The sequence below is a fragment of the Myotis nattereri genome (assembly GCF_964212035.1).
Source record: "Myotis nattereri genome assembly, chromosome: 2".
Taxonomy (NCBI): Eukaryota; Metazoa; Chordata; class Mammalia; order Chiroptera; family Vespertilionidae; genus Myotis; species Myotis nattereri.
Window position 1 is genome coordinate 106,903,652 of NC_138076.1, and position 14,706 is coordinate 106,918,357.

The 14,706-nt window shown below is 44.3% G+C and overlaps 1 protein-coding gene across 1 annotated transcript in view; it reads left to right on the top strand.

The window, feature by feature from the left end:
- Positions 1–6,292: 6,292 nt before the first annotated feature.
- ATP6V1E1 (ATPase H+ transporting V1 subunit E1) overlaps positions 6,293–14,706 on the top strand; it is a 55,619-nt gene continuing 47,205 nt past the window's right edge. The window contains exon 1 of the mRNA XM_081083530.1: positions 6,293–6,449. Coding sequence (XP_080939656.1) covers positions 6,417–6,449 — 33 coding nt within the window. The 5' untranslated portion in view covers positions 6,293–6,416. The remainder of the gene's footprint in view (positions 6,450–14,706) is intronic.

Sequence of the window (14,706 nt, forward strand, 5' to 3'; positions counted from 1 at the left end):
GTCTCTGTGAAGCTTACCACATTCTTATCAGACAGCAAAATACGGCTGAAACTAGTTGTAAACAGTAAAACACTGCAGAAACTAGTTATAAAGAGCATTAACATGGGGGAGGGGATGTTAATTATTTCTGTAACACTTTTATTTTAAAAATGAAGTCTTATGCCCTAGCCGGTTTGGCTCAGTGGATGGAGCCTTGGCCTGCGGACTCAAGGGTCCCAGGTTCGATTCCAGTCAAGGGCATGTACCTTAGTTGCGGGCACATCCCCAGTGGGGAGTGTGCAGGAGGCAGCTGATCGATGTTTCTCATTGACGTTTCTAGCTCTCTGTCCCTCTCCCCTCCTCTCTGTAAAAAAATTAATAAAATATATTTTTAAAAAATGAAGACTTAGGACAAATGTGACAAATATTAATTGTCAATTCTGGGTGTTGGTACATGATTATATGTATTTGAATTATTCTTTGTACTGTTGATGTAAGAAACATACAAACCTGTAGAGAATTTTTATGAGTTTATTTGAGCCAAACTGATGACATATGCCAGGGAGCAAAATCGCATGCTCCAGAGAGTAAAAGTTTTGCAGCTTCTTTTATGTATCTGTAATTAAGGAGGGAATAAAAGGAAGATTACATGATAATGGAAGAAAGCAAGGTAAGGATTGGATTACATGATGGTCAACAACATTATTTGTTCTCTAAAGGTAGACTTTATTTTAAAGGTGTGTTAACCTGGATGCACAGAAACAATAAGCAAGAAGGTATACACCCCTTCAGGGAGGGGTTGGGGCTGGGAGGAGGGGGAGAATGGGAGATATTTGTAATACTGTCAACAATAAAAATATATTTTAAAAAAAGAAGGTATATGCCTGGGGTGTGACTACACATTGTTTTCTACCCAGTTAGGAATTTATGATCAGATCACCTCCTGAGGTTACTTTACATACAGCCCCTTTTTTTCCAACCACAGTACTTTTCTGTGTCTTTTTAAATATATTTTTATTGATTTCTGAGAGAAAGGGAGAGGGAGAGAGAAACAGAAACATCAATGATGAGAGAGAATCATCGATTGGCTGCCTACTGCACACCCACACTGGGGATTGAGCCTGCAATCTGGGCATGTGCCCTGACCAGGAATGGAACCAGTGACCTGGTTCATGGATGGGTGTTCAACCACTAAGCAGCACCAGCTGAGCATTTTTCTGTATTTTTAATGTCTCAAAATTATGATAGATATCAGTACATGGTATTAAAAAAAGAGCACATTGATCTGAACAATGCTTTATCTGTTTCAAACATGAATTTCATTAATTATTATACACATGTCATTAGATTTCTGCTTTCACTCCTCTACCCGTCATTTGTAGGACATTGTAAAAATCAATGGGAGGAGGGATTGTAATCCAAAAGAGTGAATATGTATCACCTCATCCTGATCTAGAAATGATAGAAGAAGGAAATCTCTCTCTGGGATTGTGAAGAATGAAGTCATTAATACAAAAACTAGCAAGATGAGAGAAACCTATCATCTGGTTTAGCTCAGCTCATTAGAATACTGAACAAAAGAAGGTCAATTTCATGGATTTCTGTTGCCCTAAAGTTTTACCATCCTGTGCCCTAATCATTCTCTTATGAAATACTAACAGTTTTATCAAATATGTGTTCCAATCTGTCATACACTACAAAGAACATTATAGCCTTAGCTGGTTTGGCTCACTGCATAGAGCATCAACCTGTGGACTGAAGGATCCAAGGTTCGATTCTGGTCAAGGGCACATGCCCAGGTTGTGGGCTCGATCCCCAGTGAGGATGTACAGGAGGCAGCCAATCAATGATTCTCTCTCATCATTGATGTTTCTATCTTTCCCTTCCTCTCTGAAATCAATAAAAAAAAATATATTAAAAGAAAAAAGAACATTACATTTTAATAGAGCTGGAAAACAATTTGTTAGCCTTAAAAATGTGGACCATTGCCCAGCCAGTGTTGCTCAATGGTTGAGCATCGACCTATGAACTAGGAGGTCATGGTTCAATTCCAACATGCCCTGGTTGCAGCCTCAATCTTTAGTGGGGGGCATGCAGGAGGCAGCCAATCAATGATTCTCTCTCATCATTGATGTTTCTATCTCTCCCCCTCTTACTTCCTCTCTGAAAACAATAAAAATATTTTTTAAAATGTGTACCATTGCTATCAAAAGCACAAACCAACAGGTGCTTCACTGAGGACACAATACACATGTAGTTTTTCTGTAATACATAACTTGAATCAACTTATGAGGAAATGGTCAGGAAAAAAAAAACAACTTGAGGGATTTTCTTCTTTTAAAAAATATTTTTATTGACTAGAGGCCCAGTGCATGAAATTTGTGCACTGGGGTGGGGGGTGTCCCTCAGCCCAGCCTGCACCCTCTTCAATCTTGGATCCCTCTCACAATCCAGGACTGCTGACTCCCAACCGCTTGCCTGTCTGCCTGTCTGCCTGCCTGATTGCCCTAACCACTTCTGCCTGCCAGCTGATCACCCCCCAACCACTCCCTGCCAGCCTGATCGACACCTAACTGCTCCCCTGCCGGCCCGATTGCCCCTAACTTCCCTCCCCTGCCAGCCCTGTCACCCCAACTGCCCTCCCCTGCAGGCCTGGTTGCCTCCAACTGCCCTTCCCTGCTGGCCATCTTGAGGCGGCCATCTTTGACCACATGGGAGCAGCTATCTTGTGTGTTGGAGTGATGAAACCTATCACCTCTTTATTATATAGGATTTCAGAGAGGAAGAGTTAGAAACATCAATGATGAGAGAGAATTATGGCTGCCCCCTGCTGGGGATCGAGCCCACAACCTGGTCTTGTGCCCTGACCAAGAATTGAACCCGGACCCTTCAGTCCTCCGGCAGAGGCTTTATCCACTGAGCCAAACCAGCCAGGGCTTGAGGGATATTCTAGAACTGGCCTCTTCAAATATTTTGTACTCTTCAAAAATGTCATTATCAGGACTTGGCTAGATAATTTGGTTGGTTAAAGGGTTGTCCCTATCCAGGGGTGGGAAATTTTTTTCCAAGGGCCATTTGAATATTTATAACATCACTAGAGGACCAGTGCATGAGTTCATGCACTGGTGGGGGGCATGGCCAGCAGGGATCGCCCGCTGTGGGAGCGCCGCTCATCCTACTCAGCTAAGTAGTGTTCCCACTGTGGGAGTGCACTAACCACCAGGGGGAAGCTCCTGTGTTGAGCATCTGCCCCTTGGTGGTCAGTGCGCATCATAGTGACTGGTGGACCAGTCGTTCTGGTCATTCTGCCATTCAGTCACTGGGGTTTTACTATATAGGATTCATGGGCCATATAAAATTATCAACTTAAAAATTAGCCTGTTACATTTGGTCAAACATTTAATTAACTCACCCCTAATGACTCGGCAGGGCCAGACCAAATGATTTCTCAGGTCTCATACTGGACACTTTCCACCCCTGCATTGTTTATCCTGCTGATCTTAGCACTGACTGGGAGCTGTGGCTCACTGCCAGTGCCCAGTATCATGAGAGAGTATCACACCTCGTATTGCATATCACTAGCCTGGGAAAAGATTAAAATTTAAAATCTGAAGAACAGTTTCTACTGAAAGCATATTGCTTTTCCATTATCATAAAGTAAAAAACAAAAAAAAAACCAAAAGTCTAGCTATTGTAAGTTGAGAACTGTCAGTGTATGAAAAGTGATGAAGCAAATATAGCAAAATGTTTACAATTGGTGGATCAAGGTGAAGAAAATTGTACTATTCTTACAACTTACTGTATTTGAAATTTCTTCAAAATAAAAAGCTAGTATTATGTGTGAGCACCTGGTCGGTTTGGCTCAGTGGTTGAGCATTAGCCCATGCACTAAGAGGTCACCAGTTTGATTCCCAGTCAGTACACATGCTGGGGTTTGGGGCTAGATCCCCAGCAGGAGGCAGACAATTGATGTTAATGTTTCTCTATCATCAATGTTTCTATCTCCGTCTCCCTCTCCCTTTCTCTCTCTCTAAAAAAAAATCAATAAAAACATATTTCAAAAAATGTGTGTATGCCCTGGCAGGTGTGACTCAGTTGGTTGGAGTGTTGTCCGTACACCAAAAGGTGTTGGATTCTACTCCCAGACAGGGCACATACACATACCCAGGTTGCAGGTTTGCTTGCCAGTTGGAGCATGGGTGCAGGAGAAAACAGATCAATGTTTCTCTCTCTCTCTCTCTCTCTCTCTCTCTCTCTCTCTCTCTTTCTTTTCCTCTCTCTAAAATCAATACAAAGACATGTCAGCAGTGAGGATTTTGAAAAAAAAAGAATGTTTGAATCCTTTAAGTCTACTACTAGGAGTCTATCCTAAAAATAACTTTTTCAAGTCTTTGTTTCTGTAGCTGGGGGAAAAAAATGGGAGTTTGAAGCAAACAAGACTGGAGGAATTTCTGCCCTAATTTTCTGAATAAGTCCCTCTCAGTGGGTTTTGGGAATGATGTTAAAAAATGCATAGAGCCATTCAGAAGAATTCTAAATAAACTATGTTGATACTCCACCCTAAAGGATGAGGAGCATGACTCCTCACTCCTTAGTACTTCCTTCTAAAGAGTACAGTAACGGGTGTGTGTGTAACTTTACAGTGGAGAAACCTGACAAAAACTACATCAACCAGGCCATCACAGTCAACATCAATAGTAAAAAATGATGTTGAGCCCTGGCTGGTGTAGTTCAGTGGTTGGTGTCATTGGCCCACGAACATTTACATTAGCCTATAGTTGGGCAATTATCTTAAGTTTCATCTTGGGTCTTGGGTTTGATTCCCAGTCAAGGGCAATTACCTGGGTTGCAATTCAATCCCCGGCCACTGCCAAGGGTCCCAGCCATGTGGGAGGGAACCAATCTATGTGTCTCTCTTTTTTTTCTCTCTCTCTCTCCATCCCTTCCACTCTCTAGAAAATCAATGGAAAAAAATATCCTTGGGGGAGGATTAACAAAAAAGAAAAGGAAGTCATAAAAAATGTTGACAGCATGAATACTTGATATGACGATAAAAATGGCACTTTTACATCTGTGATCTTCCTACCAAAAACCCATAACTCACAATCGTGAGAAAATTTCCAATAGAGGTGCATTCTACAATATACCTAATTAGTACTCTCAAAACTTCCGAGGTCTTCAAATACAAGGAAAGGTTGAGAAATTGTCCCAGTCAAGAGTAAACTTAGGAGACATAACTAAACAAAATGTAGTATCTTGGAACAGAAAAGGGCATTGGATTAAAAGTAAGAAAATCCAAATAAATTATTGACATTAGTTAATACACCAATATTGGTTAATTAACTATGCCAAATACATTACACTAATGTAAGATGTTAATAACTGGGGAAACTGGAAAACAAACTCTCATATTTGTGGCCAAAAAACAATAGGGGAAACTGTTTGAGGGTGACAAAGGTATCTACCTGATAACTCTCTGCTCTGCTTAATTTTTCTATAACTTTAAATAAAATCTATTAATAGCCTAGCCTGTTTGGCTCAATGGATGGAGCAGTTGGCCCTGGGACCTGTAGCTCAGTTGCAGTCATGATCCCTGGCCCTGGTGGGGAGCATGCAAAGGCAACCAATTGAGGCTTCTCTCCTGTGTCTCTCCCCCTCCCTTCCACTCTCTCTAAAAATCAATGGAAAAATATCCTTGGGTGAGGATTAACAAAAAAAATTATTAATAAGTATTATTGAGTTTCCTTTCATTAAGACCAAGAAAGTAAAATACTAAATTATGTTTTTGTATAAATAAAATATTTAAACTTTTTAAAAGTATTTTTTTATTGATTTCAGAGAGGAAGGGAGAGGGATAGAGAGATAGAAACATCAATGAAGAGAGAGAATCCTTGATCGGCTGCTTCCTGCATGCCCCCCACTGGGGATGGAGCCGGCAACCCAGGCATGGGCCCTTGACCAGAATCAACCAGGGGACCCTTCAGTCGGCAGGAGGATACTCTATGAACTGAGCCAAACGGGAAAACTATTTAAAATGTTTATAAAAAACTGCAAGGGCTGTAAGGCTGGGGAAATTCACACAGCTTCACTAACTTCAGATGCCAGATCCTGATCTTCCCTCTCTTTCATTGATATGACAGCTGTTGAGGAAAACAGCACAGAGAAATTACCCGCAAATGTTAAGAGCACAGGCCGCGCCCCTGTCAAGTGCTTAGCTATGGAGGGGGCAGGGGCGGGACTTTCGGAGGCCTGCTCTTTTCCTACTGGCTGAGAAGGCTCACGTGTCTCGGCTGCGCGGTCACTTGACAGGAACCGGAACCTGGGATTACAAAGCAAAGGGAAGAGGAACCTGCGCAGGGTTTCCTTCCCTCTTCTCCACCATCCTCTTCAGGCCTAAGCTCGAGCTAGTTGCCCACCGGCCTAGCATCGCTTTCACTATGGCCCTCAGCGATGCTGACGTGCAAAAGCAGGTGAGGGGCTGGGGTTTGGCCTCGCGAAGTTGCGGAACCGGTCCCGGGGTGCTGGTCTGGAGCTCGGCTCAGGGAAGGCGCGGCCTTGTCAGCCCAGATGCCGAAGGAGCGTCCTTTGCCCCAAGGTCCGGTGTCCTGGTGGTTTGTCTGCAGGAGGGAGTCTGGCTAATCCGGGAATAACCTCGGAACTCGAGACTTCTGCTTGCGTTTTGCGGGCGCCTCCTCGAACGTTCTTTGCGTCTTGCTTTGTCTCTCCCTATTTAACTATGGTATTTGCTGTTCTTGGTAGAGCAGAGAGTTGAAAACAAGGATTGAAATGCAAATTGAATGCAAGGGTTGAAAATACCTTTTTCACTTGGTTTTTAACTCTGATGGAAGGGTTTACAATACGCGAAAGAAAAGGGTGCTGAGTGGAGAGAGCTGCTTCCACTTTTTTGAGGTCGTTCGTTTTCATGAACTGTTAATTTTCATTTTGGAGGAGTCTCCTGTCACAATGAATTGTGTGGTTGATCTCCCATCAGTCTGCACATTAATGTTTGTCGAGCCATACCTTCAAGTTTGTAGGCAGTAAGGAGTGCAAAAGTCTCTCAGGAGAATATTGTGGCATCTAAAGGCTTATAACATGAGAGAAAAAAATGGTTTCCGATTGTCCTGCCAATAGATACTCTGAAATTAGGGTCCTTGCATTTAAGAATCATATTGCCAATAGGTTTTTCAGAAAAGGAAGCTTGAGGCTGCAATTTAATCTCTGCATAATTTAGAGAACTAAGTCTACTTCTTTTTGAAGTACATAGTAGGAAAATTCCCTGACTAAAGCTCACTGGCTTATGAATAGTCTTAGATGAGCAATATGATGCTTTTTTTCCTTTGATTTTTCCATTTCCTTGAAAATACCTTTGCATTTTATTCTTAACCTAATATGCACTAAGAAGAGTGGATTGTTTTTTCATTTCAGTGGTTCTTGTGCTAATCACAAAATAAAAAGGGGTGACAAAAATAGCATCTGTGGAGAATTTCAAGAAATCTTTCAATATTCTTACAGAACAGTGAGCTTTTTGAACATTTATCACTGCTGCTTTAATTTTTACAGTAGGAAAACTTGATATAGTGGAAAAGTACAATGCCCTCCAGATACTCTAGTAAGTCCAGTCATTAGTACTGATTCTCCTCTTACTCTGGTTCCTTTATCTTCCTCCCCCCACCTTGTTATACTGAAGACTAAGGCTTTCACAGGAAAAATATAAAGGTAAAGCAGTAGTTTATTTTCTTGGCATCTAGGTCAAAACCATTTTTTCTTTCTGTAAAATTGAGAGAATGAAGAAATCTGCCTGTATCTCTGGCACATATAACCTCCTGAAGGGCAGTGTGTTTTGTTTCCTGTTTTTCCAGCTGTGAATAGGCCAAACACTAAGCGCATAGTAGTGCTTAATAAACTCTAGATTCCCTTACTACTCTCCCATTGTATAAAATACTTGTATATTGCCCTGGCCAGTATGGCTCATTGGTTGGGCGTCACCCATGTACTGAAAGGTTGCCAGTTTCATTCCTGATCTGGGCACATGCCCAGGTTGCATGCTTGATCTCCGGTGGTATTTCTCTCCCTTTCCCTTCCTCTCTCTCAAAATCAATTAAAAATCTTTAAAAAGTTCTTGTACATATTTGCTTTCCTGTCTGGGGAGTATGGGCCTTTATTTCATCAGATTTTCAAAGGAATCTTTTTGACTCCAAAAAATTAAATTACTGGGTTGGCTGGAAGAAGAAAGTATTTTTTAAAGGTCAGGTTTTTCTGCCTTTGGGGTGGAGTTAAATGTCCTTAAGGGATTGACTGTTTCTCTTGTTGGAACTCTTAAGGAGAAAATATGATCATGTTGACTGTAAACAGGCTTCTCTGACCTGGGTTAAAATAGTGTTGTTTTGCTCTAGGCTGTCAGATCTGGTAGCAAATAGTTCAGCTTGAGTGGTATAGTCAGATAATGCAGGTTTGAATCAGGGTTTTCACCCACAGAGGCCAAATATGCCTTGTAGTATTTATAAACATCTGATTTGATTACCATATTTAGTTAAACTGTTTTGAAAATTCCAGACTGAGTTCACTTGAGGCTTCAAACTGAACTAGGGGAACTACCATTCTCACCACAACCACACACACAGATTTATAGGGGGCTAATCCTTTTTGCAAAGTCACAGAGATTTTCTGTACATTTAACTCTGGATTAGGTGCCCTGAATATTTCAAACCTTGAGATTTTACAAGTATTGTGTTACTTAAAAAAATTTTTTTTCATTGATTTTAGAGAGAGAAAAGGAGGGGGTGGTGGGGGGGGGGAGACATCAATTTGTTGTTATATATGCATTCATTGGTTGATTCTTGTATGTGGCCTGAACAGGGATTGAACCTCCAACTTTGGCATATATGGAAGATGCTCTAACCAACTGAGCTACCTGGCCAGGGCCACACACTGTAATCTTTTGACCAATTTATATGTTTTTGGGACTAAACATCAATTTAATTGAATTCCACTGAGCCAAACTGGTTAGGGCGAATAATTCTAATTTAATAGTTTCATTTCACATAGGAGGAAAACCCATCAACTTGTCAAAATATGGCATTCTCAAATAGTTATGGTATGACCAAAATGTTCATCAAGGTCAAAGAGAAGTAAAATCAATAATAATAAAGTGTAATATGCTAATTAGACCGGACAGCCGAACAACCTTCTGGACAAAGCCGCCATGGCAGGGGCTGAGACAGAGGCAGTTAGGGGTGCTCAGGCAGGCAGGAGAGCAGTTGGGGGCGATCAGGCAGGCAGGCGAGCAGTAAGGGGTGATGAGGCAGGAAGGCAGAGGCAGTTAGGGGTGATCAGGCAGGCAGGCAGAAGCGTTTAGGGGCAATCAGGCAGGCAGGCGAGCAGTAAGGGGTGATGAGGCAGGCAGGCAGGCGAGCAGTAAGGGGTGATCAGGCAGGAAGGCAGAGTCAGTTAGGGGTGATCAGGCAGGCAGGCAGAGGCGTTTAGGGGTGATCAGGCAGGCAGGCGAGTGGTAAGGGGTGACCAGGCAGACAGGCGAGCAGTTAGGGGAGATCAGGCAGGCAGGTGAGTGGTTAGGGGCGATCAGGCAGGCGAGTGGTTAGGAGCCACCAGTCCTGGATTGCAAGAGATGTGCGACTGCGGCAGTAAGACATCCCCTGAGAGGTCCCAGATTGAGAGAGGGTGCAGGCCAGGCTGAGGGACAACCTCCACCCCCCCCCCCCCGCACTAATTTCGTGCATCAGGCCTCTAGTATAATATATTTTCCTAAGCATTTATATCACTTCGTAAAGTTTGATTTTCAATGAAATATCTAATGTTCTCTTTCAAAATACTTAGCTATGGCCTGTAGTTTTCAGCAGTGTCCTTTTAATTTTACATCCTATCTAATAAAAGAGAAACATGGTAATTGGCATACGACCACTACCCTTCCCATTGGCTAATCAGCGAGATATGCAAATTAACTGCCAGCCAACATGGCGGCCGGCAGCCAGGCAGCTTGAAACTAACATGAGGCTTGCTTGCTTCAGTGTCGGAGGACTCCAACGTTCCCCGCCTGCCTTGCTGGCCTCTGAGCCTACAGTTTAAGAAACATTGTAACAAATATAGAAGCTAAACAAAATCCCAGAAACCAGCTTTCAGGGAGCTGGGATCTCAGAGCTGGAGTTATACATTGCTTCGATTATAGAACCTAAACAAACCAGATACCTTCTTTCAGCAGCAGAGGCCTCAGAGCTGGAGCCAGAGCTAAAGCTAGCCCAGAATAAAAAAGAAAAAAAAAAAGGAGCAGTTGGGAGCTTCAGTCCCAACCTGAAAACAGCCCTCAGCCCCTACCCAGACTTGCCAGGCACCCCAGTGGGGACCCCCACCCTGAAGGGTGTGTGACCACCTGCAAACAGCCATCATCCCCTCATCCAGGCTGGCCAGGCACCCCAGTGGGAACCCCCACCCTGAAGAGTGTGTGACCAGCTGCAAACAGCCATCATCCCCTCACCCAGGCTGGCCAGGCACCCCAGTGGGGACCCCCACCCTGATCCAGGACACCCTTCAGGGCAAACCAGCCAGCCCCCACCCATGCACCAGGCCTCTATTCTATATAGTAAAAGGGTAATATGCCTCCCATCACCGGGATCAGCGGAGCCACGAGGCCTCCAGGCACCGGGATCAGCGTGACAGGTGGCAGCGCCCAAACCCCCTGATCGCCCTGTGTCTCTGTGTGTGACAGGGGGCAGGGCCACAACCTCCTTATTGATCCTGCTTTGTGCCTGATAGGGGGGAGCTCCCCAAACCCCTGATCGCCCTGCGGCTCTGTGTGTGACAGGGTACGGCGCCCCAACCCCCCCACCCCACGGGCCCTGCTCTGTGTGTGACGGGGTGCGGCGCCCCAACCCCTCCCCCCCACGGGCCCTGCTCTGTGTGTGACAGGGTAGAGCCATAACCTCCCTATCGGCCCTGCCCTGAGTGTGACAGTGGCGGCGCCCCAACCCCCTGATCGGCCCTGCTCTGTGGGTGATAGAGGGCGGCGCCCCAACCCCCTGAGCCGCCCTGCTCTGTGTGTGATAGGGGGCAGTGACCCAAGTCCCCTATCGGCCCTACTCTGTGAGTGACAGGGGGGAGATCCTCAACCCCCTGATGGGCCCTGCTCTGTGCGTGCCTGGGGGTTAGCTCTCCAACCCCCTGATCGGCCCTGCTCTGTGCGTGATAGGGGGCAGCGCCCCAACCCCCTGATTGGCCCTGCTCTGTGCATGACGGGGTGGTGCCGCAACCTCCCCATCGACCCTGCCTTGAGTGTGACAGGGGGCGGTGCCCCAACCCCCCAATCGGCCCTACCCTGAGCGTGACTGAGGGTGGCATCGCAACCTCCCGATCCGCCCTGCTCTGTGCATGACAGGGGGTGGCGCCCCAACTCCACAATCGGCCCTGGTCTGAACCCGACCAGGGGCTGCACCTAGGGATTGGGCCTGCCCTCTGCCACCTGGGAGCAGGCCTAAGCCAGCAGGACATTATCTCCCGAGGGATCCCAGACTGCGAGAGGGCACAGCCCGGGCCGAGGGACCCCCCCCCCACCCCTCCCCCCCCCGAGTGCACAAATTTTTGTGCACCGGGCCTCTAGTTTAATTATAAAACTATAATTCACTCATTTTCAACATGCCATTTCAGAGGAAAATATCTGCATTTCCAGGATTTTGTTGCAGTTATGTATTTTTAAATTAAAAATTACAAAAACTTGATTTTATCCTAAAAAACTCAAAGGGACATTTTCTATAAAAGGTATTTCCCTGGGACCAATTTCAGAGTACAGTGATTTGTGTGAATACCTTGTATAATGGATGTTCTGAATAACAATTCCACATTGGAACCTTTTATTAGCTCTTTTATTTTCTTAGGAGAAGCTTCATTTTTATTATTATTATTATTTTTAATATATCTTTATTGATTTCAGAGAGGAAAGAGGGAAGGAGAGAGAGAGAGATAGAAACATCAATGATGAGAGAGAATCATTATTGATTGGCTGCCTCCTGCATGCCCCCAACCGGGGATCAATCGTGCAACCCTGGCATGTGCCCTTAACCAGAATTGAACCTGGGACCCTTCAGTCCACAGGCCGATGGTCTGTCCACTGAGCCAAACCGTGTAGGGCACATTTTTATTACTTTCGAATTCTTTTTTTTTTCTTTTATTAAATCTTTCTTGTTCAGATTATTACATTTGTTCCTCTTCCCCCCCCCCCATTTCTACCCTCCATCCAGTTCCCACCCCACCCTCTGCCCTTACCACCCCACTGTCCTCATCCATAGGTGCACAATTTTTGTCCAGTCTCTTCCCCCATCTCCCACACCCCTTTCCCCCCCAAGAATAGTCAGTCCATTCCCTTTCTATGTCCCTGATTCTATTATAATCAACAGTTCATTCTGTTCATCAGATTATTTATTCACTTGATTCTTAGATTCACTTGTTGATAGATGCATATTTGTTGTTCATAATTAGTATCTTTACCTTTTTCTTCTTCTTCCTCTTCTTAAAGGATACCTTTCAGCATTTCATATAATACTGGTTTGCTGGTGATGAACTCCTTTAGCTTTTCCTTATCTGTGAAGCTCTTTATCTGACCTTCAATTCTGAATGATAGCTTTGCTGGATAAAGTAATTTTGGTTGTAGGTTCTTGGCATTCATCACTTTGAATATTTCTTGCCACTCCCTTCTGGCCTGCATAGTTTCTGTTGAGAAATCAGCTGACAGTTGTATGGGTACTCCCTTGTAGGTCACTGAGTTTCTTTCTCTTGCTGCTTTTAAGATTCTCTCTTTGTCTTTTGCTCTTGGCATTTTGATTATGATGTGTCTTGGTGTGGTCCTCTTTGGATTCCTTTTGTTTGGGGTTCTCTGCGCTTCCTGGACTTGTAAGTCTATTTCTTTCACCAGGTAGGGGAAGTTTTCTGTCATTATTTCTTCAAATAGGTTTTCAATATCTTGGTCTCTCTCATCTTCTGGCACCCCTATAATTCTGATGTTGGTACGCTTAAAGCTGTCCCAGAGGCTCCTTACACTATCTTCGTATTTTCAGATTCTTTTTTCATTTTGCTTTTCTGGTTTGGTGTTTTTAGCTTCTTCGCATTTCAAATCTTTGACTTGATTCTTGCACTCCAATGGTCTGCTGTTGGGGGTCTGAATAATATTCGTTATTTCAGTCAGTGTATGCTTAATTTCTAGTTGGTTCTTTATCATAACATTGAGGGTCTCATTAGATTTCTTGTAGATCTCCATAACTTTATCGGAGGCTTGTAGACAGTTCTTGAGAGACCTTAAAAGTGTGGTTCTGAACTCAATATCCTCCATTGACAGTTTTGTCCTGTTTCTTTGTCTCTGAATTTTTGATGCTTTCTTGGTGCACCCCCTAGTGGTCTTTGTGCGCAGTCTTGTTTTAGTTAAGCCTTGATTGTTGTAGTTAATACTAGGGGGATTTGACCTCAAGGCCAACTGCCTGTGAGAATCAGCTGTGTCTGCAGTGGGAAAACTTCTGTCCTCTAGGGAGGTGCTAACCTAGCCTTTGCCTGAGGCTATCTGGCAAATGGCTCTGTGCAGGGCTTTGGCAGGGCGGGTCGCACGGGATCAACAGAGCGGGTGGAGGGAGCAGTTATGGCTGTTCTCAGTCCTGTCCCCAGAGGCTCTGCCTCTCAGAGTCCCAGCAACCGCTGCAAACCTCGGAGAGAAAGCTGAACTCACGTTCCGACCGATGCCAGACAGTCCCACTTATCCTGTTTGAGTCTGGGTCCCTAGAGACTCACCCAGAACTGGAGCTCAGAATCTGAGACTCCCTCCTGATTGAAAATGACAACCGCGCCCTCAGCTACCAGCCCACTCCGCGCATACCTCCGCACCTTTGTATTTCCCGCACTGCGCCTCCTCTGAGTCTTGTATGCTGTTCTCTTTCCTTCTAGTTGAAGAATTTCCCCTCAGCCAGTCTTCCTGTGGTTCTGGGCGATGTCCGTTCCGTCTTTTAGTTGTATTTTTGAAATGGTTGTTCGAGGCAGCAATCTCCGGTGTTTACCTATGCCGCCATCTTGGTTTCTCCTGGTACTTTTGAATTCTTTATTTTTATTCTGGCTGCTTCTAATGCTCTGGTATTATTTTTAAAAACTTGCTGTCTGGTCCTGTGCAATGTTTTAAAGAGATGTAAAACCTTGGCTCCCCCAACCCCCCACCCATGTCTCCTCACTGCGGCGGCTACTTCTCCAGGAGACGTGTAGACCCCAGTATTGTGTTACTTTTAAAATAGACTCTAATTATCATACTTATTTTGGTGTTAAGAGTGGGATAGCTCCAAAGAATGTTTATTTTAAAAAAAGTTTCCTTCTAAACCATACTGTATATTTTCTTTCTTTCTTTCTTTCTTTGTATATTTTCCTTCTTTTTCTTTTTAAAATATATTTTATTGATTTTTTTATAGAGAGGAAGGGAGAGAGATAGAGAATTAGAAACATCGATGAGAGAGAAACATCGATCAGCTGCCTCCTGCACGCCCCCTACTGGGGATGTGCCTGCAACCAAGGTACATGCCCTTGACCGGAATCGAACCTGGGACCTTTCAGTCCGCAGGCTGACGCTCTATCCACTGAGCCAAACCGGTTCTGGCTGTATATTTTCTTTAAGACATTTATTCCACAGGGTTGTTTTCTTAAGTCACTGTTTAAAAATTTTATACAACACATCACATGAAATTTACCATCTTAACC